General features: G+C 40.1%; 2 protein-coding genes across 5 annotated transcripts in view; one reads left to right on the top strand and one right to left on the bottom strand.

Annotated features, from left to right (window-relative positions):
• Positions 1 to 12,320, bottom strand: part of ANKMY2 (ankyrin repeat and MYND domain containing 2) — a 30,462-nt gene extending 18,142 nt beyond the window's left edge. Inside the window, exons 1-3 of one of the 2 annotated variants that reach the window (XM_067562105.1) lie at positions 11,963 to 12,320; positions 6,161 to 6,225; positions 830 to 968 (exon numbers count right to left, since the gene is read on the bottom strand). In XM_067562105.1, the coding sequence (XP_067418206.1) occupies positions 830 to 968; positions 6,161 to 6,225; positions 11,963 to 12,029 (271 nt within the window). In that variant the 5' untranslated portion in view covers positions 12,030 to 12,320. The remainder of the gene's footprint in view (positions 1 to 829; positions 969 to 6,160; positions 6,226 to 11,962) is intronic. The other variant, XM_067562106.1, reaches the window with a different exon arrangement.
• A 108-nt stretch (positions 12,321 to 12,428) lies between these two features.
• The window catches only part of BZW2 (basic leucine zipper and W2 domains 2), a 78,945-nt gene continuing 64,484 nt past the window's right edge, over positions 12,429 to 26,889 (top strand). The window contains exons 1-2 of one of the 3 annotated variants that reach the window (XM_067562110.1): positions 12,429 to 12,514; positions 15,617 to 15,666. The gene's annotated coding sequence lies outside the window, so the exon portion shown is untranslated. The remainder of the gene's footprint in view (positions 12,515 to 15,616; positions 15,667 to 26,889) is intronic. The other 2 variants (XM_067562107.1, XM_067562108.1) reach the window with 2 other exon arrangements.

The raw sequence follows: 26,889 nt of genomic DNA, 5'->3' as shown, positions 1-26,889 counted from the left end.
ATGCTTTGAGAAAGACCTGAGTGACTCAGAAAGGCAGAGATTTAAGAAGAGTCAAAACTTCCCTAATCCTTAACTTTTTTCTACCCCTGCTCCAGAGATATAAAGCCCTTTTCCTGATTGTAAGAGAATTATTGCTGATCTAAATCAGGGAACAGAAACAATACCATGTGACCAGTCACAAATAACCAATGGAGCTCAAAGTTCAAGAATCAAAACACATGCAGTTAACTGCTAGTGATCGATCCCTAGAGGAAGGGAATTGGGTAACGGATCTACACCTTGAAAATTTTTGCTAAATACATTCAAGGGAACTATAATTTGCTTGCACACATTACGTGAGCAAAGACTAAATTTGACAAGCTTCAGAAGTATTGAAATGGCATTGCTTATTAAAAGCTACAGTTGTGAAGTCTTAAAAATCCACCCATCCTTCAGTAAGGGGGTGTTTTTCATAGGAACTCAATGTAATTAAACAGAATTCACCTTATTGTGCAGAAAAATCACTGCAGGACAGATGGAATTTTAAGGCTCCAGGACTAAGTACAGCAGTATTCCTCCCAACATAATAGGAATTATATAGCATATGCCTCAATTAGCTGAGCAAATCCACTTAATATAGAACAAAATGAGTCAACAGCATCTTTCCTGAATACTGGGTTGTACTAGTACTTCTGCAGTTACATAGACCCACACGAATTACCATTACTTAAGTAATGGCATCTTTTTATTATTCCATCCTAAGGCAGTGTCCTGAACTACTGTAACCTGTTCATAGGCATGTTGTCCAGCTAGCAATATAAAAATTTAAAAATACAACCTTAGAGTTTACCTGAGAGTCCAGCAAACATCAAAGCAGTATATCCATGCTCGTGTTCATTGCAGTTAACGTCAGCTCCATGCCGCAAGAGCAACCTGCACATATCAACTTTCCTTTTGTATGCTGCATGCATTAAAGGGGTCATGCCATGCTAATGGGAGAAAAATCAAGAAAGAAATATATGCAAGTGTGGTAATTACATTTATAGATTTTTGTACCCATCAAGATTCCCACCTGGTAATTACATACCCATGTACAATGCCTCATTTAACATGTGGGTTAATAAAAGCAAACCAAACCATAAAGCAAAGTGTTGGATAAAAGGACTATACAGATTTTATAATGGATTTCACACTCATTCATTACACTATTTTATTTTCATTTCTTATTATTCTGTACTATTACATCGCAATTCAGTCTTCAAAAAAAACAAAATACTTATCCCCATTTGCCAAAGGTCTCTACATTTACTTAATGTTAACGACAGATTAAACCCTATAAACCTAAGAAAGTTGCCAGCCTCCTAGGTTGGCAAATGAAAATTTTTTCCACTGCTCACATATAGGAGTAAGAATATTCAGTATAGGGCTCTTCTCATTTTATTACAAAGATGTATAGACACCCAACTGTGAAAGTCATGCTGTCAATTCTTAATCATACTTGATGGAGCAGTAACTATACTACCACGCCTCCCTCCCACTTACCACATATTCATAATATCAAAAATACAAGTGAAGGGTTCAATCAGTAGCTGAAGGTTTTTCCCCAGAACTGCAGTGGTGTAACTAAGCAGTGTAGTTACACTGGTTCTAACCCCATCAATAAATCCATTTCTCTAATGGGGGGGGAAAAAATGGGGGGAGGGGGCGGGGAGTGGGAGGGGAGAAGTGTAAGCTGACGTAAATGGTTCAGTGTGTCTCCATTAGGAGTTTGAATTGGTGCAACTACAACTATGTAGCTACACTGATGCATACTTCCTTACTCTAGCCTAATCTAAAGGGAAGCTTTAGGAACCATGATGACTTGTGAGGACTATAATTGGACCTTGATTGAAAAGTGATAGAAAGTTACAAACACTTTCTCCAATTGAGAGCATGAGTTATGGCACCATATCTCCTCCTAATCTGAAGAAATGAAAGGAACACATTTTAGTGAGTCACTGTTTCTAAAGGAAAGTATCTGGAAAGGACAGTCTCCATTTTGCAATGGATCCAGACCATTGAGTTTAGACAGCTATATGGATGCAGCCAGCCCTGCATGATGAAAGGTGAGAAGTTTGAAATGATTAATCAGGTGGTTAGTTTAATGCTCAGTATAGCTTGTTGCCTCCTTCCTGGTAGAAATGGAGACAGAAAAAAAATAAGCAGTCTGAGGAAGAGTCTAGTGCTATGCAGTAGGATCAGCAGTGACCATATGGTCATTTCTAGAGAAAGCATCCAAAAATCTTGTGGCCCCCCACCCACACACACTCGGCCAAATATAGATAAGAACTAACATCCTGCATAATAACCTTTGGGAGCAGATATCTGCTCAAAATTGTAGCATAATTTTTGGGTTTGAGGTTTTTTTAGGGAGGTGGGGGGCAGAAGGCAAAGCATAGACTTAGGGAGACTTAAACAATGCCTAGGGGCTCGTCTACACAATGGGGTAATGCACGCTACAGGGTGTGATTTCTAATATGCACTAACGGAGGGTAATCATATTTCAGATTCCCAAAAAGAGGACACTACCAGGGGTTCGGGAAGGGTGAAGCTGTGGGGAAGAGAAGGGAGCTGGGGGAAGGAGGAGCTGGAGAAGAGGGAGAACGGGAAGGGGGGTACAGTTGTGGGTGCTGGAGAGGGTACCTGCAACGGTGGTACTCACTGGATGTGGAGGGTAGTGTGGCTGGCACAAGCCCACAATGCACCAGCAGCAGTCAGTCAATACCTCCCAGTGGGATCCTCTCTCCAAGGCTGGGAGCTGGGGCCTGAGTGGGCGGGAACTGGCACCTGTGGCTTTCAGGGGACTAAACCAATCAGTTGCCAATGCAGGGGAAGGACCAACTGGAATGCAGACCAACTGAGGCTCTTTCTGAGCTGCAGCTTGTTTGCTCTGCAAAAACCCTGGATATTTCCTATTTTTTTAAAAATCCATCCACTCAGAGAAAGGAAGCTCAAAAAAATAGGCTGCGTCCGAGAAAACCCAGACATATGGTAACCCTAGACTAATGTGTTGTACATTAATTGCTTTGTGCAGCCACTGTTTGTACACATGAAAGGTTTCCTAGTCTTAACGCACACTAGAGAACTACTAGATACATCAGCAAGGTCTATACAGGCCTATTAATGCACAGCACATTCATGCATGTTAGCATCACTCTTTGTAGAGTGCATTACCCCACTACATATACAAGCCCCAAGAAAGAGAATCAGAGAGGCCAAGGAATAACATGGTCTTACTTTCATTTTCTGTAATTAGGATCCAGAACACAAAGAATGTGTGGTTGGAGAAGGACTTTTAAAAATACTATTTCGGTATGGTTGTACATGGAACGTTAGTTGTTTCTAATCATCAGTTTCCTCTATCCTGTGTTTTCTATTCAAAGAATATTTTTTAAATCTTCAAATTGGGCATCTATTTTTCTAAAGAGAAGCCTAGGTCTACCAGGCCTAGGTTTAATGTTTGAGAATGGGTGGTTCCACATGCATAAGTTGTTAACAAATGATGAGTTGTGTGCACACCACTCCAGCTTTGGAAATCTGACCTAAAGGTCTCAATTTCCCTTTTCTAATATCAGCCTTCAAAATTCACAATAAAAATAAAAGGAATTTGTTAACCACAAGCATCTTCTGGGGAAAGTTACAAGAGATTTGACTCCCACATTACATCCGTATGTAGAAGCTGAAGTGACTGAAAACATTCTTCACAACTTAAGAGTCAAGGGAGAAGTATTGCATTTTCAAAACATGAGAGGATGACAACATTTGGATTGTCACTGTGAAATATTTCAAGTAAACTAATGAACAGATTAAGCATAAAGACCAAACAACAGCTCCTTTGGCTCCTGACACAGAAAGTAGCATGAACCAGTACTCTGGAATCTACTAAAACGTCTATCTTATTTAGAAAAAAAACTAACAATTTTTATAAAGACTTCCCTCCTCCCCAGGTGCGTCTCAAGTCTCTTAATTTTTTTTGAGATTAAAAATGAATCCCTCTCAATCTAAATACTCTCATACCAGATTGCAGCAGTCAACGTTAAAATGCTGATCGTTACTATACTGTAATAGGCATTCCCCAGGGGCTCCATTCTGCAGTATGACAGGTGACTGACTCCAATTGGAAAAAAATTTTTTTTTAAAAATCAATGTGAGCCATATTTGCTCAATGCCTCTAGGAGCTGCTCTGCACCTGACAGAATTGGGCCCTCTACTTTGCTATTTTTAATAGCAGGGACTTAACCATTGTAATAATTTATATAGGGGTGTAGTGTGTGCTCTGCCACTTTGTCTTTAAAACAAGACTGGACTTCTGTCAAAGAGATAGACTATAGCTCACCAGAAGCTAGGGCTTGATGCAAAAATTACTGTGGGCGGTTCCATGTCTTGTGTTTTGCAGGAGATCACACTAAGTCATCATAATGATACCTTCTGGCCCTTAGATCTATTAAAGCTAGTATGGCATACCAGTGAATCTGGCTCTAAAAGTTTAATTTGAACAAGCAATTTAAGGTTTATGCTACTCATCTTCAAATTACTGGAAATATTGCATGGTCACATTCTCTCTGAGTTTCTTGTTTAATTGTCATATATGAAACTTTTAGATAAAAAAGGTAATTCCCAGAATGATTATATAAAGGGCTTATTACAAACTGTTGAAGCCTTCTACCATTACATATCTCACAACTGCACAGATCTGACTATGTTTAGTGATTCTAATGACTATGAAAACTAGGCAATGTATTGCTAGCACTGCTGCCCCTGTAACAACTCAGAGCATCCACATTACATTCCACTGTAAAAAATAAAAACAGGTATACACAACACTAATTCTAATCATTGCTACAGCAATGCATCCTGGGACTCCCAACACATATATTCCACAGGTCCCGGTACAATTCTCCCGCAGAGACACATTTAAAGAGCAGGAGCTCTACAGCAGTACATTTACATTACACTACATCTTAGTTCCAATGGTTTAGTCCAAGATTGTGTTCAATAGTTTTTTTAGAAAGTATGTAAAAAATTCAACCTTAATTTGGTGGTGTTAAATATTTATCTTTTCTACTGACAAATAATTGGTACTGATATACCAGAAATGACCATAAATGAAGATTAGGGGCCTAATAAGGCACATGCATAAAGGTTTGGAGGAGTAGACCCTTAGCACTTAAGCAAAATATGGACATAAGTTCTCTTAAACTGCATTACATTTTGATTGCTTTTCTAGTAAAAAAGAAACGCAAGTATCTTAAGATGAATGAAACAACAATTCTGCTCAGAAGATTCAGGTGCAGATTCTTTTCATTTTTATGTTTGTGATTGTGGTCTCACTAGTTATTAAGTCTCGATTTTTAGTTTATGAAAACAAAGTGATACTCATCGATTTAACAATACCCATTCAGCTCAGTGGAACTGCTAAACATTGCTAAGTGCCTTTGAGGATTTGCTAGTTAATTTTGCATTCACACCACTTTGTATTAATGCTGTATTTCAGCAGAAAATACTGTATATTAAAAATGTATATTTCCCCATCTATCATTATCCTCACACTAAACTCCAGTCCCCTGGAGAATATTTTGATTCCCGCTAACACCTATTGGACTTCTATGCTGTCCTCTCTCTTCCATCCCGGCCCCTAAAAGAGGGCTGTATCCACTTCTGAGCTAACCAATGCCACTGACTCGAAGTCAGCCAGCATGCTTGTTGTGGAGCACCGTTTTGATGTCTCAGAGTTATCCAATAATGCAGAACTTGCTTGAAGAGCCAGAGATAACCTGTGATAGCTTGACTTTTTGGAATTTAAATTTGGAGGAATTGCAATAGGAAAGCAGATTATAAGCCTCTTTGTAGTTTATGTTGTACCATTTCACCTGTCAACAAAGCCTGTGCAGAATTTGAGAAAACACTTACTGTATGTAAGCCTAATGGTTTTAAATCCTCAAATACTTTTATAGATTAAGAGTAGTTTTGAGGATTACTACTAGCTGCAGGTTGTAAAGCTATTCCGAAGTCTGCCGATTTCCTGTGTGTTAAAAGTTATTTAGCACCTAGGAAGCCTATAGACCTCTAAATAGCTTTCCAATGTGTTACTTCTCCTTGACAGACCCGCTAAGATACTTTTAATTTACAAGTTTTGTTGTACCTCATCCAAGCAATTGACACGGACATTCTTGTTGCCCAAGAGCCTTCCAGCTTCTTCAGTGTTTCCTTTAAAAAGGTAAAAAAAAAAAAAAAAAAGGTAAAAATAAAATAAAATGGTGTTCCATTAAAAGTCAGGGGCTAAAAGAGAGGAAATGAAGAATCAAAGCAATACAAATCTTTCTATTTCTGATTTTAATTTAAGTACTCAGACTAAATTTGTCAAGTTACCAAGCAAGAAAAAAACTCAGGGATGGATAATATTAAATTCTAGAAGCTAAAAGCCAAGAAGTTTTAAAATCAATAGGGGGTAATTAGAAGACTTGCATTAAAGAAAATTGCTTATCTGGAGAAATTAGCCTACTCTATAAAATTTGAGCTTGGGAAATTAATATACCTTTTGCATCAGGACGGCTCGACTTGGTAAATTAACACAGAGGGAATGTTTTAAGGTATTGTATATAGTTGGGCAATAAATATTCCTATAGGTGTCAAAATGCCATTAATTAATGACTGATGTCCTGCTCCAAGTAACTTAGAATACTAATTTGACTGAGAGGTATTACTGTGCTTTGAAATCTTTTTTGGTCAGAATGAAGAATGGATTTATAAATTACTCATTTCTTTTTTGTTTAAATTTGCAACATCCTTTTCTACCCTGGCCAAAAAACCAACCCTAATATTCAAAACACAAAAAGTGGCAGCTTACCATACTGGTTCTAAAAGCCTCATTGACACTAAAAGAGCTGAGGGTTTTTGGGAGGAAAAGGTGTGTGTGTGTGTGTGTGTGTGTGTGTGTGTGTGTGTGCGCGTGCGTGCGTGCGCTGAAATCATTCTCTTATAACAATGTTACCTAGTGATAAACATAGTGGAGCAGGGGGAGCGAGAAGAGATAGAATAAAGGAGGTAAGTGGGTTCATCAGTGACCAAATCAAGAAATAGTAAAGGAAAACTAAGTACATTTAAACTTGGATATTTCTTTGGCATATGGGTTCCAGGCTGGAGTAAGAATGGTTTTGTTGTTTTCTGATACTATTTTCATACGTGGGTTAAGCTATTTATAAAATGATTATTTTAATGTAGCTTTCATGTTGATCATAATAATTTCTCTGATGCATACAAATGTTAATGTATGTGTGTTACATTGATATTTGAGTTACTATTGATGAAGTGGGTTGTGCAAAAAGTAATTTGATAGTAAAAATCCCAAACTTAAAATAAATAAATAAAAAGGTTATGAACTACGTTTATAAGAATGCAGAGTAAATATCTCACTTTTGAGATTCAAACTCTAACCTCTTATAAAGCCCGTTTCTGTATCATTATTCTGATAGTAGTAGCAGAGTAGTAGCAGAGGATGTGAGACGCCTCCTAATTCATCAATGACAATGCAAGTGATGATAGTATTAAATATTAATAAATTGTTCTGACCTTGGGTTCTATGGGAACTGGTTAAAAAGTCAAACTAGTGGGACTTTATTACTATCATATATCTATGTCAGACATTAATGGCTGTACTCCGTGCTTAATTTGTGCCACGGCTGAGCCCAGCACCTCTACACTTGGCAATTCATAGCCCCAGCACTTCTGGGCTTGCTGCATCAGTTATGAATGTAAAAAAATTGCTTGAGCCCTCATTGCTGAGCTCTGGCATCTCTTTAGTTACAAATTAATCACTAGATGTACTTCTTGAGCAAGTAGTCATCAAGATCAAAATACAATAGTGTCTAAGAGTTTGAGGGTTGGGCTCAAAATTATTCTACCAGTGTCCTAAACTAATGTCTAAGACTGTCCAATGATTGAAAAAAACCCACAATTAATCATGAGGTTAAAAAAATAGTCACAATCATGGTTTTAATCGCACTGTTAAACAATACCAATTTAAATTTATTGTAAATATATTTGGATGTTTTTCTACATTTTCAAATATATTAATTTCAATTACAACACAATACAAAGTATACAATGCTCACTTTCTATTATAGTTGTTTACAAATATTTGCCCTGTAAAAAATATGAAAAATACTGTCTTTTTTGTTTAATTCACCTCATACAAGTACTGTAGTGCAATCTTTGTCACAAAAGTGCAACTTACAAATATAGAATTATTATTTTGTTACATAACTGCCCTAATAAATAATTTAAAACTTTAGCGCCTACAAGTTGATGCATGAAGGAGCATATGAATGTTTAACATATCTGACGTAAATACCTTGCAACGCCAGCTACAACAGTGAGAACAGGCATTCGCATGGCACTGTCAGGTGATATTGTAAATAATGAGTAGGCAGCATTATCTTCCATAATATAAACAAACTTGTTTGTCTTAGTGATTCGCTGAACAAGAAGTAGGACTGAGTGGACTTGTCAGGTGAAATGATCATTTATTTTTGTTTATCTTTTTTACTGTGCAAATATTTGTAATAAAAGATAATATAAAGTGAGCACTACACTTTCAATATAATTGAAAATGTAGAAAAATATCCAAAAAATATTTAATAAATTTAAATTGGTATTCTATTGTTTAACAGTGCAATAAAAACTGATTAATCATGACTATCTTTTTTTTCTAGTTAGTGCATGTGATTAAGACAAAACAAATTAACTGTGATTAATTGACAATCCTACTATTATTTACATGACAAACAACTGAAACTCCCACTCTTTTGTCCATGGGACAAAATAAATGACATAATAAAAATAAATTACCTGGCATGGGTTGGTTAAACAAAGACAGATACTAATAAATACTTCAGAAGTTAGGCTGTTGGAATGTTTGTTTGCCTTGTGCATAAGCAATCGAAAGTATAGCCAAGTTATTTTTAGACTACTTTTTTAGTATTAGAAGATGAGTGGAGAAAGAGACATGTTGCTTAGAAAAGTTCTACATTTCAGCATAACAATTCTTGAGACGGTGTCTTTGGTTCAGCCCCTTCCCCTCCAAACGCATGTCAAGTGACAGATAATTTATTTTACTTAACTGTTTAATGCAGTCCAATTATACCATAACATGCTTCATTTTGTGTGATTTCCAGAAAATCTGGGTTGTGAAACCTAAAGACATTTCAGGTCAGTGTTTTTCATATTCACGCAGCTAAATTTACTGAGTGAAAGGCCATTGTCCATTAGTTTAGGCCCAAATTAGTTTTCATAAAGTTAAAAAACAGTATTAGAATTGTTTTTATTAAATTAAGATATTTAAAACATTGGATTTAAACATTTAAACAACAAAGCCTTGTGGTAACATCTGGGAATCAGACATTTTAGCTTTTTGGTTGGTTGGTTTTTTGGTTTATGCTGAAGTGCAAGTAGTAAATCGAAAGCATAAATGATGAGAAACATTTGACTGTTAAACGATTTCTGTTATATAATTTAGGACCCCAAACTTGCAAGAAGACTTATGGCACAACCTTATTAAACTTTTGGCACCAGTAATCCCATTACAGCTAATGGGACTAGTCACATGAGTACATTTAAAGATGTGCAAGTGTTTGCAAGAATGGGGCGCCCAAGTTATTAGTAATGTAGACAGGGAATTTTGCTTAAAAGTGTCATTTTTAAGGTTGGCAGAATCCCTTTTAGTCAAGCGGATTCTGATCTCAGATGCACAAGAAAGCAATACAGACTGTCTTCCATTTGCTGCAGATTTTATAAGATATGAAGAGATATGTGCCTGCATATCTGACAGCAGAATCAAATCCCAGAACTATACAAAATATACATATTCACAGCTGACACAGAAAATACGATTTATAAGTTATACAGAAAGAAGTGAGGTATACAAATTCCTTGTTCATTTACCCTTTGCTAGAAACTTTGTTTCCAATCTTCCAGATATAACTGGAATGTAATTATAAACAATGTTATAGCCACTGACTTCACATTGCCTGAGCACAGAACCTTTATCACTGATTACAGTTATAACAAGAATGGGATGAAAATATTTTAAAAAAAAACTTATCAGTGTTTTAAGGTGTGGTTAATATTCTTATGGCAAAGTTTTAAAATTATGTTACTTGCCTTAAAGTTGTATTTTTAAGTCATTGTAATTCTGCAAATTGTAAATAATTGGAAGATACTGTGAACAAGTTCATTCTTCTTAGCACTGTCAACTATCTGCAAAGTTTTTTTACTCACTATTGCTAACAGTAACTCTGAAGAGTACTTCTGTAACTGACAGAAATTAGGAGGGAAAAAGTCTGATTTCCCTTTCCCCACCCAAGGCATTCAGTTGGGTTACTTTGTGCATTTGACTGCACTCTGATTATAATCAGTTTCATGGTTTCCCTTCCAAAGTCAGTTTCCCCTATTTGAATGGGTCTTCACAGCTAATAGGCAACAGAAAAACCATTTAAAAGCCAGAATAGGAAATTATGAAGTCAAGGGCAGATTTAAAAAAAAATATTACTAAATTTCAAGATAGTTCTGCAAAGAGACTTTTGGAGGGAGGAGAGAGAACTAACAAGCAAACAAAAACCTAAGGCCCATCTCCTCTTGATGTTTATGAATAGCAAGTGATTAGCATCTAGAACTACACAAGGAAGCAGACATGAGGGATGGGTTGAACTGGCTCATCTGCAGGTCATCTTCATATACGCAGATCCAGGGAACTAGCTATTTGGACCCTGTATGGCCACAGAACAGCGTGAAAAGGGATGACAGTTCCCTTGGTCAGGATGGTAACAGATGAAAAACATAATGGGCTTGGCAATCCTATTATTTGATGGGAAGTGTTTTTGAGAAGTTCACACACTAAAAAGAAACCCATTAGCAGTTTAGATATTAGCCACAGAACATGCTAATGCAATGCCTACGACAGGAGGGGATGTGTGTGTGTGTAAGGGTAAAAATTTGCAGCAGGGCATCCCCACATCTACCAGCTACACAATATAATGCATCCTCTCTACATCTGGAGAGTTAATTCAGAACCCCAACTGAACTACGTGTGTGCCCCCAAGTAGAGCTAGAACGAGAGGAAAAGGAGCCAGCATCGTGTGACCTCCAAGTACAAAAAGCTGTGCACCCACGGGGATCCCTGGCAGCAGTAGGGTGTGAGGAAGGCGAGCGAGAGGGAAAGTCAGAGGGAAGTGCCGCTGGGCCCTGGGAAACGGATCAGATTCCTCAGGCACCGAGCTTGCTAAGGAAATAGGGCTGCAGTGCCCTGCACCTGTTAGGTTGGCAGCTTGGAGCAGAGAAAGAGAAGCCGGAAAGGCTGCGGCCCCGGGCTCCCCAGGCGGGTAAGTATTTTAGCTGCTTCCCGCAATACTTCTAGGAGGTAGGGGGGCAGGGAAGCGGATCTAAATCCCAGCCTGCCTGGAAATAGGGAGGTCAATGGCACAGGCAGGCGCCGCCGCCACGGCAATGGGTGGTCCACAAACAACTTCCCCGCAGGGGAAGCAGCGGGAGTGACGGGCGGTGATGACCCTGGCAGTGGAACTAGTCCTCGCCTAGCAAATCTCGGGGGGAGTAGAAAGAAGGGGCTAGCTGGGCGAGAGGCCCGAGCACCCATCCAGCCGGGCACCGCCAGCCCCAGGGCTACCGCGCCGTGACACAGAGGACACGAAGGCCGGCGGCCCAAGCGCCCCCTCTCCGGCTAAGCGGCCCCCTGGCTCTGCTGACTCCCGCGGCGGCGGCGGCGGCCAGGACGCGCCCGTTAGCGAAGCAAACGGCCTGGCCGTGCGTCGGGCCAAGCCGGGCGGGAAGGGCCGAGCTAGCAGCGGCTGAAGCCTCCATCCTCCGCCGGTCCCCCAACGCCAGGCGCGCCCCGACCGCAGCCAGGCCTGCCCGGGCCCGGGGCCAGCCTCACCTTGGGCGATCGCCACCAGCAGCTCCTTCTCCGCCGAGCTCAGCTCGCCTCTCCTGAGGGGGGCCATGGCGCCCCGCTCGCGCCCGGGCCCGACGCGCCGCGGGGGGGGGGAGTTAAGGGCGCCCCGGCGCAGCAACTTCCCCCGCGCCTCTCTCTAGGACTCGGAGCGGCCGCCGGTGGGGACGGGCCCAACCATTCCCCCTCAGGCGGGAGGAGACGCGGCGGCCGCCACCCTCTTCGCCGCGCGCGGGGTTGATTTCCCAGCGGGATCGGCCCCCCTACACGCCCGCAGCGGCCTACTGCGTGGAGGCGGGCCCAGACCCAGCGCTCCGTGCTGGTTGTTCCCATCGCCTCCTTTCCAATCTCCCCTCACCCCCCCCCCCCCGCGTTAGCGGAGCGATGGTACGGCCGAGCGGGGTGGGGGGAGGAGGAGGCAGAGCAGCTGCGGAGCGGCTAATGTGAGTGTGTGTCTCTGCGGCTCAGCAGCTTCGTTGTCTGTGGCTGGTGCGTGCCGGGCCGGTGTGCGCTCCTGCGGCCGGGCAGCCTCCCGAGGTAAAGGGGGTCTGGGAGGCGGGAGAGCCCGCGGGTAGGGGGCGGAGGAGGCTTGAGGGAGTTTGGCTGGGCTGGGCTGGGTCTCTCCATCCTGGAGATCGGGGAGTGCCCTGGGCACGTTCCTCCTCCGCAGCTTGTCTTGGGCATCAGCCGCGCACCGAGGCGCCTGGACCCGGGGTGGATTGTTGCTGGAGGTGGAGGTGGTGGGGGCTTTCCGGGGAGCCCCGCACGGAGGTGGAAATGAATGGCTCAGCGCTGCGCTGGCCGCGTTCCCCTGGCTGGGATGAAGCAGGTGGTTGCTTAGTTGTGTGTCGTGTAACACAATGTGTGTGGACGAGTGGAGCAGTTGCTGGATGCGCAGTTTCACACAGGGGCGCCCCCACTGCCGCCTCTAGAGTTCAGGGGATCTCAACTTTTGCCTTATAGCCACTCTCACCCAACTGTTAGGTGGATTTCCCGGCTTGGTTTAGTTTTCAAAGAAATGCCACCTGCAGGAATCTGGGCTGTGAGGTCAGACCTTGGGATATTTTTTTTACATATGTCACTATTTCGTTTTAAAAAAAATCTGTGGAGGTTATTTTTTTAGGAGTGCAAGTTACAAATTGTGGTTGCAGGTGTCTGCAGACCTGTGGGTCGGAAACATCTTCTGGGGTTTGTTTAAAATACTTTTTTAACAGACTATTCATCCATAATATGTCCAGTTCTATTTTATTTTTATGCTCAGAAAGTTAGTTAGCTTTTGAGTAGACAAGTTTTTTCCCCTCATTGAGAAAATATGAAGTTGAAAGTTTTACTAAATATGTGTTTATACTCTTATTTCTATCCCTCAAAAGAATATTGCATTGCAGTAATAAAAGGATGGACTAAAGGCCCAATGTAAAACAAACAGATCCCTGAAATAAAACAGTCTGCTCAAGATAATTTGTCAATTTGAATGTTAATATCCCATATCCTGCAATACCTGGTAGACGTGAAATGGATTAAAGGTGACTTGTAAAGGGGAAAAATAGGTTTGTGCTATTGTGGTGTTCTTCTGATGTATAAGAAGTCCTGTACATTGTTTGTTTCTGCTTCTGTCTTCCACCATTCATAATTCAGTCAGGGTGGATTAAAAAAGAAACAGTAAAATTAGATTTTTAAAAAAAAATAAACCTATTTAAAATTAAATTTGAAACTGACAACCTGGGATAAAGCCTAAATTTATTATAATCTATTAAAATCATTTAAATTAAAAAATATTCAGGAAGTATAAGTTTGCTGCTGAAATTTTAAAGAAAGTCCACCCACTGTGCTAGTGGAAGTCATTAGCTAACCACATAGCTAGAGTGCGTTGACATGCTAAACCAGCTTTTGACAACAGTATCCTCTTCTGCAGGTGCACAGAGATTATTTTCTTTATTTCAGTTTATTCAGCTAATTCAATTCAATAACTAGCTCATTCAAAGCTGAGAAACTGAAATGGAAAAAGCTAGAGAACTTGTTTTCCTCTTCCATTATGCATAAAACAAGATGAGAGAGGATGAGATGTACAGTTCTAAAATCTTGAAGGATGTGGTGAGCAGAATCAATCAGTTCAGTCCACTAACTACAAATAATACTTCCTTTTATTTAATAAATCAGCTAGTTTTAGATGCAAAATTTGTTAAACCTTTTTCCGTATGTATGCAGCACATTTAAGGTAGTTTTATTTAACGAATAAGAAACAAATTAAAAAAGCTGCTTTTGTACAAACAGTGTTTAATTGAATTCCAATTTCCAGCCAAATGCAGCTTGGCACAAATCATGAATTAAAATGTTAATCATTTAGTAAATAAGAAATGCATCGTTTGCCATTTTCTAACAGAATAAACCAAAGTACAATTAAAATGTTAATAAGTCTATTAATCTATATAATTGCTTAAATAAATGTGTATAGATATTGTGTATCCTCCTATTTACTAAATTATACCAACCAATAAGAATAATCTTTTCTTTAGGAAAATAACAAAGAAAAATGTGAATCAATATTAAAATTGATTATTTAAATCAAAGTTTCTTGCTTGCTGAGTTAAATTACTTTGAATTAGTTCATCCACCCTGAATTCAGGTCTTGTCTGCTTAAGAAGACTTTGTGGCTGACTGGAGAGCTAGTTGTATTATGGAATCACAAGTACCTAGGAAGTGAAATCTGATTAATTAGAAGGGAAGTAACTTTTATTCAGATTTTAAAAAGCTCTTTATTTTTGTTAATATGTTCTTACTTCATAGTTTATAAAGCCAGAAAGAACCATTGTGATCATCTTTCTAGTCTGACTTCTTGCATAACACTGGCCGTGAGACTTCCCTGAATTAATTCCTGTGTGAACTAGAGTATATCTTTTAGAAAAGCATCCAGTCCTGATTTAACAGTTGCCAGTGATGGAGAACTCACAATAACTAAGGATACGATTCTGTAACGGAGGTCACAGAGTCCATGACTTTCTGGGGCAGGGCTGGAGCAGCTGAGGCCGCTGGGTAGCGGTAAGCCCTGGCAGTGCTCTGTCCTGGCTCCCTCAGGGTGTTTTTAATAAAAGTCAGGGACAGGTCAAGGGCTTCTGTGAATTTTTATTCATTGCCCATGACCTGTTCCTGACTTTTATTAAATATACCCATGACAAAATCTTAACTATAACCTTTGGTTACTTGTTTCAATGGTTAATGATCCTCACTGCTTAAAAAATTGTGCCTCATTTTATGACTGAATTTGTGTAGTTTCAACAGTGGATCTTGTTACACCTTTTTCTGCTAGATTGAAGACCCCTTTAATAGTGCATTTCTGTTCCCTATGTGGGTACTTATAGACTGATCAAATCATCCCATAATCATCTCTTTGACAAACTAAATAGACTTGGGTCTTTCACTGTAAGGCATGTTTTCTAATCCTTTAATTCTTATGGCTCTTCTTTGAATCTTCTCCAATTAAAACACTTAAGGAAAAAGTGGTCTTTGTAAGCTTCCAATATGCATTTCTTGGTCACCCAAAAAGCTTAATAAAACATGGAAGAAGAGGCTTTACTTTTCTGGTATTTTTAAAGAATTTTCAAAATATATTGAGTTTGTGTCCTTTTTTGTTTTCTTTTATAGGTAATCTTTTAAGGGATTGCTTAATCAACAAACTGAATTTCCCTCCATTGGTAGGTGCAAGTTCGATCATTAACATTTTATTTGAACATAATTTGTGGTGTTTAACTCTTGCTACATTGTTTCAGTGGTGTGAATTGCCTCACTGAGTTTCAGAATCAATGAAGTCTATAGATGTATAGTGTATATCCTATTTGAGAGGAAGAGGACTTCCTAGATGTCAGATTTTGTTGCTGCTGCTGTTATAATAAATATACACGTGTTTGTGGATTCTGTTTTATTGTACCCATACATTCCAGATTACCTCTCCTCAGTCCACTAGTTCTTAATTACTGGGACTCTTTAGATGTCCATGCTCTGCCATGGTCTCTTATTCATAATTTAAACAAAACACTTAAGCTGCTTTGTAAATGTGCTCTAACTAAATAGATTGGCTAATGAGGGTGAGCTGGTAGTGACTCCTGTGTTGTTTGCCTAACACTTCCCATTAATAAGGATGTGTGTGAATTTTTTTCCCCTGTGAGAAGCTCTGAGATGGGGTTTCTAGAGCCCAGACTAAGGTGAGTGGTGGAACAGTATTGGGCCAAGAAGGCCCTGCTACTTAGCAGGGACAGGACCTGCTTAAAAGGGAGTTCTGGGAGTCTGGCAATGGAGTGTGTGGAAGAGAGCCTGCCTGCATCTATTGAGGCAGAGCAATCTACAAGGGAAAGACTAGGACAGTGAGTAAGACTTGACTGGGATTCTCCTTCCTTCTGACTCCACAGGGATAACTGGATTCTGAGGGTGAGCTGGGAATCATCCCTCCCACATATAGATCTAGCCCTGAACAACTGAGACTATGTAAGCAGAAGGCTGGGGCCATGCCCCAAACTGAAGGGAAAACAGAGAAAGTAGGGAGTGTCTCTGGGGTGTCAGCCGTAAGAGGCTGAGCCACCCCTTGCCTCTCTGTCCTTGGACTGGGATGTGGTGGAGAGGGAGGGCCTGGGTCCCCTAATCTTCCCCCAGCCTCCTGAGAGATCCCAGAGGAGTCTGGAGGGGTGGTGAAGAACTGGGGCATGGCCTCAGACTCCAGGCCCTTAGACTGCTTAGATGAGCCACCTCAAGGCTAGGAGAGACTGTTTGGCTGTGGTCTGACCACTAAACCTGCTGGTCCCAAAGAGAAGCCTGCCACAAAGCAATGGAGAACACGGACAATCTAGAACAGGAGAGGAGCGAGTGAAAGATGGATTTGGATAAACTGTTGAAATGAGTTATGTACCAACAGCAGCAGACCCAATTGCTTCAGCAGCTGGCTGCCTAGCAACAGCAGAAAACCTTGCAGCAGCAGCAACAACTCATCAGGGAATTAGCAGCTCAGTGAAGAAACCAACAGCAACAACTGATGCAGCAGATGGCCACACATTTCACTCCAGGGTACTGTGGGAAGTTCAGCAGCTACAGGCCAGGTCAAGAACCGGTCTTCCACTGACGCTAATAAGAATGGGGCCGGGGATGACCTGGAGGTTTTTCTGGTAAGCTTTGAAAGGGTGGCAATGGCCTGCTGAGAGCTGAGCCACTCTTACTTGTGCCGTGCTGGACAGGACACTAGCTCAGGCTGTGTGCTAGGGACTCAATGTGGTGGCTGCACAAGACTACCCTTAACTTAAGGCGCTACAGTCTTTAGATGCGTTTGGTATTTCTGCAGAGATTTACTGCCAGCGATTTCAGGAGGAAAGGTTTACACCAGGTGCATGACCATGGGTGGTGGACCAGCACCCGAGACAACATTGCTGGGGGTGCTCCAACCTGACAAAAAGTCAGGAGCCCAAATACCTGAAAGAATTGTCCTAGAACAGTTCAAACAGATACTTCTGGCTGGAGGATGGGAATGGGTGAAGTGCCACCATCCCAAAATCCTCTGAGGCCTAATATTGGCGGAGAATTACTGGTTCCTCATGTAGCCTGTGACCAGGTACCTGGAATGAACCATGCTGAGAACGTCAGAGATAGGGTAGATTGCAAGAAATAGGGCAGACAATCCCTCAAAACTGGTGGTTTATTCTGTAATTAGATTCACCAAACCAGTAGCAAAAGAACTTCTGTAGTACAACATGGGCTAACAAGAAGCCTAAGCATTCCAACCTTGGCTCCTATCTAAACAGATTTAATATAGAGAGTGATTACTGAAAACCTATTTCGCCATACGTGAGGTTCTGTTAATTCCAAAAGATCAGATGCTTATCCCCAAGTCAGATCTTGTCCAAATATCACTCTGTCAACCAGTCCTTAGTAAACTCACTAAAGATATATTAATAAAAGAAGAGCTATTGAATGGTTAAAGAATCATATACATACAAATGATTTTCAGTGTTCATAGATCAGGATCATAGCTGTGATAGAATAGATTGCTGGCTTGCAAAAGTTTCTCTGGTAACTTCCAAAAGACTGGAAGGTCCTCCGTCCATAGTTTGAAATGCTCCTTTTAGTTGAGTGATGCACAATATCTCAAAGTAGCACCCTGTAACTCCATATTCATCATTGGTATATGATTTTGATATTTCATACAAAGCATGCCTTGTAAGGTACCATGTGACAGGTCATGCTCTTCTGAAACTGTTCTGTCAACATATGTATGTTGTTGTGTATGAAGTTATGAGATTTTGCTATATGGTGGTTGTTGAAATATGTTGTGAGTTTGGGAGATGCCTACTTCTAGCTCTTCAGTGACAACCAAGTGGTGACCCACACCCAAATGGACATTAAGTGACCATCACAAGCCATTGACCAGCAGGGGAATTGTAAACAAGAGCTTTACAATACTGTAAGAGACAGTTGTGCAAGCACCACACAATGGGGTTTGCTCAACTCGGTGACTCAGTTGTGCAAGCAACACACGAGGGAGATGACTCAACTTGGTGACTCACCAAAAGCCCACCAGGACATGGTCTGGGCCAGTATCTTCCCTGGGACATGAACTGAAAGTATAAAATAAGGGACAATGGAGAGTTAAGGGGCACAGCAATCCTACAGTTCCAGGTTGTACCCCAAGGATCCCATCACAAGTTGTAAATCCACAATCCAGAGAAGTTGGAGCAGGACAATGACATCATGAGACCAGACGACCTCTCTCCTCCACCACCTATTCTGAAGGCAACAAGAATGCTGGGAAGACTGTCTTTGTACTGAGGATATTGGTCCCAGGCTGAGAAGGGAATCTGGTTTTTCTCTCTCTCTCTCTCTCTAGCTGTTATAGTTTCTGAGATAAACTGTGTTTGTTTTTGAGGCTAAACAATGCAGTGATGCATAGTTTGAACATCTGCACAATCTACTGAGTGACTTCTGGTGTAAGTGGAATAGATTTTGTGCATGAAGCTTGGAAGAGTACTATACTTTCAATTTTTTTTCTAATTTGATCTCTAATTATACCAACCCTTCTCATCCACTTCTTCTCCCATGGGATATTTGTGCTGGAAGAACATGCCAGCTACAAGTTTGTACCTGATTGGTATTAGGTTAAGATATCTTTATTTATTTATTTATTTATTTATTTATTTATTTATTGCAGTATTCCGCAATGTCTGTTGTTTTGACATCCTCTAATTAAGGGTAAATTAAGAGCAGCACAAAACTATTGCAAGAAGATGGCTAGAATAAAAGTTTCTAGGAGTACATCATCCCCACAAAATGATCTTATATCTGTGCCTGCTCACAGATTCTGAAAAAAGTTTCCATTACTGATATTCAATTTTTCATGCATCAGCTGCTAATGTCATTCATTTTACCTTTCCTTGGTTTTATTTTCACCAGCCATTGATAATAAAGAAAAAATTTCCTTAGTTATATTTTGTACCTACTGTAATCTGCTACTATGCTACCTTAATGTATTCTTGAACATGATATCCCATGGTAACTTAGGCGCCACTTCTCCAAATATGAAAGTAAAGGTCAGTATCTAGTTGCCTTACGTGCTATACAGTGATAAGCAAAATCAGTCCATAACATGGGAGGTTACTCTCCCGCGGAGAAACACAGGATTAATAATAATGTGCACTTACATTTAAATATTAAGGACCAGATTTTGGTACTCTCAGGTTAAATAAGTAGTCCCATTGAAGTCACTTATGGAGTAAGGTTCTATTCGGTGTGAATAAGGGTATCAGAATCTGACCTTCATTTAGTAAGTGACCCATCCCCTAAGGCCTATTTCAGGGGTCATGAGAATTTCATTAACCTCTTGTCCCTAGTGCTGGCCTTTACAGGACACAGTGCCAAGGTAAACGTGGAGGCTTCCAGTGCTGTTCCCTTGCTGCATTTGTGCTGTGACTAAATAAAACTCTCCAGTCTCTAGTGTTTTTGATTCTGACATCTTTTGTAAGACCTATATTTTCTTTTGGTTGGGCAAGGGAATGACTCTGGCAATACTATATATGTTGTTGTAAAACCTGAAATTAACAGGATACTGGTCAGTTTCTGGTGCCCAAAGGACAATGAAAGTGATTGAGTTTTGGCAATTTCCATGTGCTGCTCCAGAAGAGTGGTGCTATACAGGCAGGAGAGGATGGTGGTGGGCATAAAATGGGAGAGAGGGAGTCCCTCCAATTTGATGCATCTCCCCATCCCCCTGCTCAGAAGCAGCAGAGAATTAGATCTCTAGCTTTTCTATTTTTGTAAACAGGATCCATGAAACTTTTTGGCGGTAGGGAGCATCACTGCTATTCTTTACAACAATACTGGCCTGCAGTGAAGCTGGCTCAGACTTAGCAATAATTTTCACCTTTAGACAGAGACCAAATCTGGAAAGTTTTAGCCTTTCCCCTCCCCCCGATGAATTTCTTAAAAAGTTAAGGGTGTAAGAAACTGTTTTACAGCTGTAACTGCAGCAGTTGCTACCTGGTGACAACTGTAATGAGCATACAGGTTATGTAAAAGGTGTTCTTTGGTTTTGCTCTTCACACACTATACTACTCCACTCTGATATAACTGTGGAGGTAGAGAGAAAGAGAATCCAAACACTAGCAAATATCACAATGGGAAGCTTGACAAGAATTTGGCAAGAAACTATAGTGACATCACATCCAGCTATCATCTCATGATGATGTGTTCATCTCTAGTGAAAGTGATTTATGAATTTTCCACCTACAGATTTTGTTAGCTCATAATCTAAATGTCTGCTACTTTTCCAGACAGCACAAACAGCTGTGTGCTGTTTACTGGCATGTTTTGTTTTCTCTTCTCTAATAGGATTGCTTAGGGCAGCTTTTCTAACAGTGAATGCCAGTGAAAATGAGGTAGAATCAGAGGCTAAAATAGGGAAAAAATGAATTAAAAATTACTTAGACAAGTTAGATGTCTTCAAGTCACCAGGGCCTGATGAAATACATCCTAGAATACTCAAGGAGCTGACTGAGGAGGTATCTGAGCCATTAGTGATTATCTTAAAAAAAGTCAGGAAAGATGAGAGAGATTCCAGGGGACTGGAAATGGGCAAATGTACTGCCAATTTATAGAAAGGGGAATAAGGACAACATGGAGAATTACAGACCTAGTCATTTAACTTCAGTACCTGGAAAGAGAATGGAGCAAATAAGCAATCAATTTGCAAACACTAGAAGATAATAAGGTGATAAAGTAACTGTCTGCATGGATTTGTCAAGAACAAATCATGTTAAACCAACCTAATAGCTTTCTTTGACAGGTTAACAAGCCTTGTGGATGGGGGAAAGCAGTAGTGTGGACTTTAGTAAAGCTTTTGATACTGTCTCACATGACCCCCATAGGTGTGCGCATGGGGTGTGCCCAGGCACACCCTAATGCAGGGGTACCACACATACCCCTTTTATCAGGCCCACGAACCTTTCTTATGTTGTCCGTGGTGCTATCTCGTGCAGTTTAAATCTGCTGTGTAGAGCGCGTGGTTTCTCTGCGGACGTAGCTGCGTGATCTTGTGGCAGAAGAGAGCACGCCGTGATCTGCCGCTGAAATACCCTGTCTCGCGGCATTTGTCGGTGGTGACTAGGACACTGCGAGAATTCCGCTGGTGGGTAATTTAAATGTTGCCTGCTGGCGGAGTTCAGTTTGACACCACTGACAAAGATTACCTGAGTGCACACCTTAACGAAAATGTGCACAACCTAACGAAAATTCCCTGGGTGCACCCCCTAATTACATGTGCTGTGACCGCCTATGATGACCTCATAAACAAACTATAGTAGCTCCATCTAGGTTGTATTTCTATAAGGTGGGTGCATAACTGATTGGAATACCATTCCCAGAGAGTAGTTATGGGTGGTTCACACTCAAGCTGGAACGTCATATTGAGTGCAGTCCCACAGCGATCAGTTCTGGATCTGGTTCTTTTCAATATCTTCATCAATGATTTAGATAATGGCATAGAGAGTACACTTATGAAGTTTGCAGATGATACTAAACTGGGATGGGTTGCAAGTTCTTTGGAGGATAAGATTAAAATTCAAAATAATCTGGACAAACTGGAGAAATGGTCTGAAGTAAATAGAATTAAATTCAATAAGGACAAATAGAAAGTACTCCACTTAGGAAGGAACAATCAGTTGCACACATACAAAATGGGAAATGACTACTAGGAAGGAATAGTGTGGAAAAGGATCTGGGGGTCATTATGGATCACAAGCTAAATATGAGTCAGCCATCTAACACTGTTTCAATAAAAGCATTCTGCGATATATTAGCAGGAGTATTGTAAGCAAGACAGAAGAAGTAATTCTTCTGCTCTACTCTGTACTGATAAGGGCTCAACTGAAGTATTGTGCCCAGTTCTGGGCGCTACATTTCAGGAACAGTACGGACAAATTGGAGAAAATTCAGAGAAGAGCAACAAAAATTATGAAAAGTCTAGAAAACACGACCTATGAGGGAAGATTGAAAAACGTGGGTTTGTTTAGTCTGGAGAAGAGAAGACTCGAGGGGAGGGGGAGGAGGGGACATAATAGTTTACAAATACAAAGAAGGTTGCTTCAAGGAGGAGGGAGAAAAATTGTACTCTTTAACCTCTAAGGATAGGACAAGAAACAATGAGCTTAAATTGCAGAAAGGGCAGGTTAGGTTGGACATTAGGAAAAAGTTCCTGTCAGGGTAGTTAAGTACTGGAATAAATTGCCTAGGGAGGTTGTGAAATCTCCATCATTGGAGATTTTTAAGAGCAGGTTAGACAAACACCTGACAGGGATGGTCTATACAATACTTAGTCCTGCCTTGAGTGCGGGGAACTGTACTAGAAGACTTCCCAAGGTCCCTTCCAGTCCTATGATTCTTTGTGCCACTGGAGTCCTGCAACTCATTTCTAACTTCGTAGTTTGGCTCTTAAAATCAGAGCCTGAAACCAAAAGGATGCTGCTGCTTTGACTTTTTATGGTGGTGGTGACAGAGTTAATTTCTCAGAAGTATAGAGACTCAGAAATTTCCTAGTCAAGGTATCTGATCTTCCACATGCAGATTAAAAATGGCCAATTAAAAAAATAGGTGGGAGATTTTTTCTCTGTAACTTGATGATGTGGAGTGCTCATGCCTTTATAGGTCTTGTCTCCACTGAGGAAAGAATTCCCATTCTTACTAATGCCTGTGCTAGTGGAAACCCGAGTGCTAATGGTGCTCCAGCAGCTCTTTTAGCATTGTGGCGATCAATCATGCTCAGCACATGTGCTGCTCAACCCCATGTTGAGTAGACATCTGGAATGAGAAGGTTGTCTATACCTGGGGTCGCAACCTACCACAATGAATAAGTTTTTGTGGTAAAATTCCCAGTGTACACGGACAAAATCTCAGCAGGGAGTTTGTTAAGAAGTCTCTCGCATTTGATAATGCATTGATTTACCACTTTCTATAGTCACTATAGTGAACTTTTACTGCTATGGACCAGCTGTTACGAATAACTTGATTTTGGGCATATTAATTGTATTTGGAGAATCTTGGATGCCTCAGAGATTCTGTTAAGGTATCTAGACTAAAATAATGTCTTTTCAAAATGTGGTCTGGAAATAGGTTTCCAATATTTCCTGTTTTCAGTTCAAGCTTGATATCTTACAAGAACCGAGGCTTGTAGATATTTCAGCTTCTAATCTTGGCAGAATTTGCATAGGGCTTGTGAAGGCTTTAGATAAACTAAAAGTTAATTCTTGATTTGGGTTTTCTCTCTCCCACTCTCTTTCTCTTTCCCTGTTCCCTTCCCCCGCTCCTACCCTTAGATTGTATTTTTGATTCAAACTTGTGTATTGAATTTCTGGTATTGACATAGGAGTTGCATTTAAAAAAAAAAAAACATTTGGCAAAGTTTTCCCTTATGGTTAGAATTTAATTTCAAAACTTTTCTTTTTTAAACTAGAAAATATTTATCCATATATGTTTTGTTTTATTTGATAACGGAATTGTAAAATCTGATGTGCAATGTCTTACATTGTCTTCACTATGAATGGGTGTTAGGTTTAGCTATTTAGGGAGGAACTGTTTTGTTCAGGCAAGTGCTTCTGCAATTTCTGATGAAAGTGCTTTTGCTCCTGGGCCAGTGCTTTAGTGAGTACCTTATAAAGGCTGACCCTCACTAGAGCAGATTAGAGCGCAGTGCATTTAGAGCTAAATATAGAACAAGGCGAAACCTCTGCTCCTAGTAACTACTCGAGAGTGACTGCTGTTGCACTGAACCTTTGTTGATTAAATCTACCACAAGTGGTAAGTCTTGTTTTGCCTGTTTGATTCCAGGTTCTGTTTAGGGGCATCTCTTCGATGTCAAGAAAAACAATTTTAAAATGTAATTGTCAAGCTTCAGGTATATGAAAAATGTTTTTAGTATTGGAAAAGGAGGCATCCCCATCCTCCTCCACAAGAAAAATGTGCAGTAATAGAGATTAATGGAAAAACAGAAGATGGCACAGCTGTTGGGAATTCGTATCTACTTTGCTGGGGGGAAGGCAAGCTGGTTTTCCCTTCTGTTTCCCCAAAGACAAGCTGATGTTTTTTTCACTGAAGGAGTTAAGCTGTGTTAATGCCAGTCTGCTGGCTTGTTTATGCTCTGAAGAGCTGTGACAGTAGGATTAATTAATGCATATTCTATGGTTTGCCTCATATTTTCTTTCCCAGCCTGCTGGAAGGTTTCTGTGTCTTCTTGAAATGAACATCCTTATGTTTGCTACAATGAGGAAAATATTCTTCCCAACCCAGTCTGATACTATGATGACTAGCAGAACACAAACATAAAATCCACTATTAGTAGTAGACTTATGGAAATGCAGATTTTTTTTTAGTACACATCACACTCTTTCACAAATAATTGGTTGTTACACGGGCAAAATCAATATGTCAGATCTATCAGGTCACTAGCTAGAAGACTTAAAACATGTAGGCACTAGTGGCAGTATGATCTGTCTAATTCATTTAGAAAGCATTTACTGTTGCTCTAGATATGGTGTTAGTTGGTAAAGGGGTACACCTGTGTTTCTCTGTACTCCTCCTGTGAAGTTCCTGAACACTAGACAAGAGAGACTGCTGGACTCTGCTCAGTGGAGAGGTTCAGTTCCAACAATGCTTTCTAAACTTCACTGTGCCATCTCATTCACCATCTTTTATTTTAACTCACAAAATGCAAGTAGGCAAGTGCATTGCCAGAGGGTGGGCTATGCAGTATTGTAACTTCTTTGAAATGTTCTTAACTTCTGGTAAAACTGTAGCTTGTTTGACTTTTTTTTTTTTTGAGAGAGAGTATATTCTCAGTATGGGAAGTTATAACTGCTGGTTGGGTCTTTACTTTTATGACTTAAAGGCAGCAAAGCCAATCAAGACTCTAAATTTTTCTGGCCCTCTCCACTTTCTCTCCCATGCATGCTGGCATTTCCTAATCCCAGATAAGTCATAGCCCTGGACTACAGAATGCTTGTCTCCTGAGTTACAACATTGCAACGCTGCTGGGATGACTAACACAGGGGCCAGATAATAATATTTTAATGCGGGCTGTCAAACATTTAAAAAAATAATCACAATTGAATTGCGAGATTAAAAAAGCTGTGATTAATAGTTTTAATAGCACTGTTAAAAATAACAGAATAACAATTTAAATTTATTATAGGTATTTTTTACATTTTCAAATATATTGATTTCAATTACAACACAGAATACAGTGTATAGTGCTCACTTTATATTATTTTTATTACAGAGATTTGCACTGTAAAAACGGTAACAGTGTGATTAAAACTGCGATTAATCGTGATTATTTTTTTAAATCTAGTTAATGTTTTTCATTAATTGCATGCATTAACTATGATTAATTGACAGCCCTAATTATATCTGGAAAAGATAGACCTCTCAGAAATTGGAGTAGATTATATCACTAGAGCATTGTTGGGAGGGGTGTTCAAAAACTAATTTACTGGGATACAAAAAAACAGTTAACTGGCAGTTTCTATTTCTGCATCCTGTACAGCAATTTGTAATGGATAGAATATGTCGATCTGTGAAGCCAGGAATTCACTTTGTTCAATCTAGAAGGAGGTGATGGGATGTCTAGTGTGTGCTTTGAAACCGGTAGCATGAGTGAGACTTGCAGAAGAATGAATCTTCTCTATTTCATTTGTAAACAAATGGGCCTAAAATGAGGTAGGGTATGTGTGGGTGTGGATATGGGTGTGTATTAAAATTATAGTTCATTTTTTTTGGACCTTCACTAAAACTTGATTTGGAATAGATAAAACTTTAGGGAGCTCATACGTGCGTCAAGAATGGGTTCAGGGGTGCTGGAACAATTTGTGTAGTGGGGGGCTGGGAGTCATTGAACCAAATTGTAAACCCTGAATATAATGGAAACCTCTTCAAGCCAGGGAGTGCGGTAGCACCCCTAGTTCCAGCACCTATGGGAGAGTTACCCAGTCCAAACAATAACCTCATCTGTGGGCAAGGTAGGGGGAGATAGGACAGCTGGTAGGGTGTAATGAAACTTCATTATATTCACTCTGTATCACTTACAATCATTTGGCAATTTAGGATGTGATGCTTATGCAAAACATAGCTATGTGATTAAATCAGTTATACTAATATACTCAATAAAATTGAAGAATAGTGATGTTCATTAGATAATATGCTATTTAATAATTATGAATGAGTAAAGGTTTAATCAGAATTGCCATATTAATCTCACATTAATTGAGGCCTGTATTTATGGGATACTCTCCAGAAGTTTAGGCCCAATATTCATCCTATCTTAATATTATTTAATGGAATGCCATTTAGATTTTAAAGTATCTATTTAAATACAAAATTGCTGATGGAGGAAAACTAGC

Source organism: Emydura macquarii, unplaced genomic scaffold, assembly GCF_026122565.2.
Source record: "Emydura macquarii macquarii isolate MOO-44397 ecotype Brisbane River unplaced genomic scaffold, CSIRO-AGI_Emac_v2 contig_2422, whole genome shotgun sequence".
Lineage (NCBI taxonomy): Eukaryota > Metazoa > Chordata > Testudines > Chelidae > Emydura > Emydura macquarii.
Note: the sequence above shows the minus strand (reverse complement) of the source record. Positions and strands in the feature narration are given on the sequence as shown.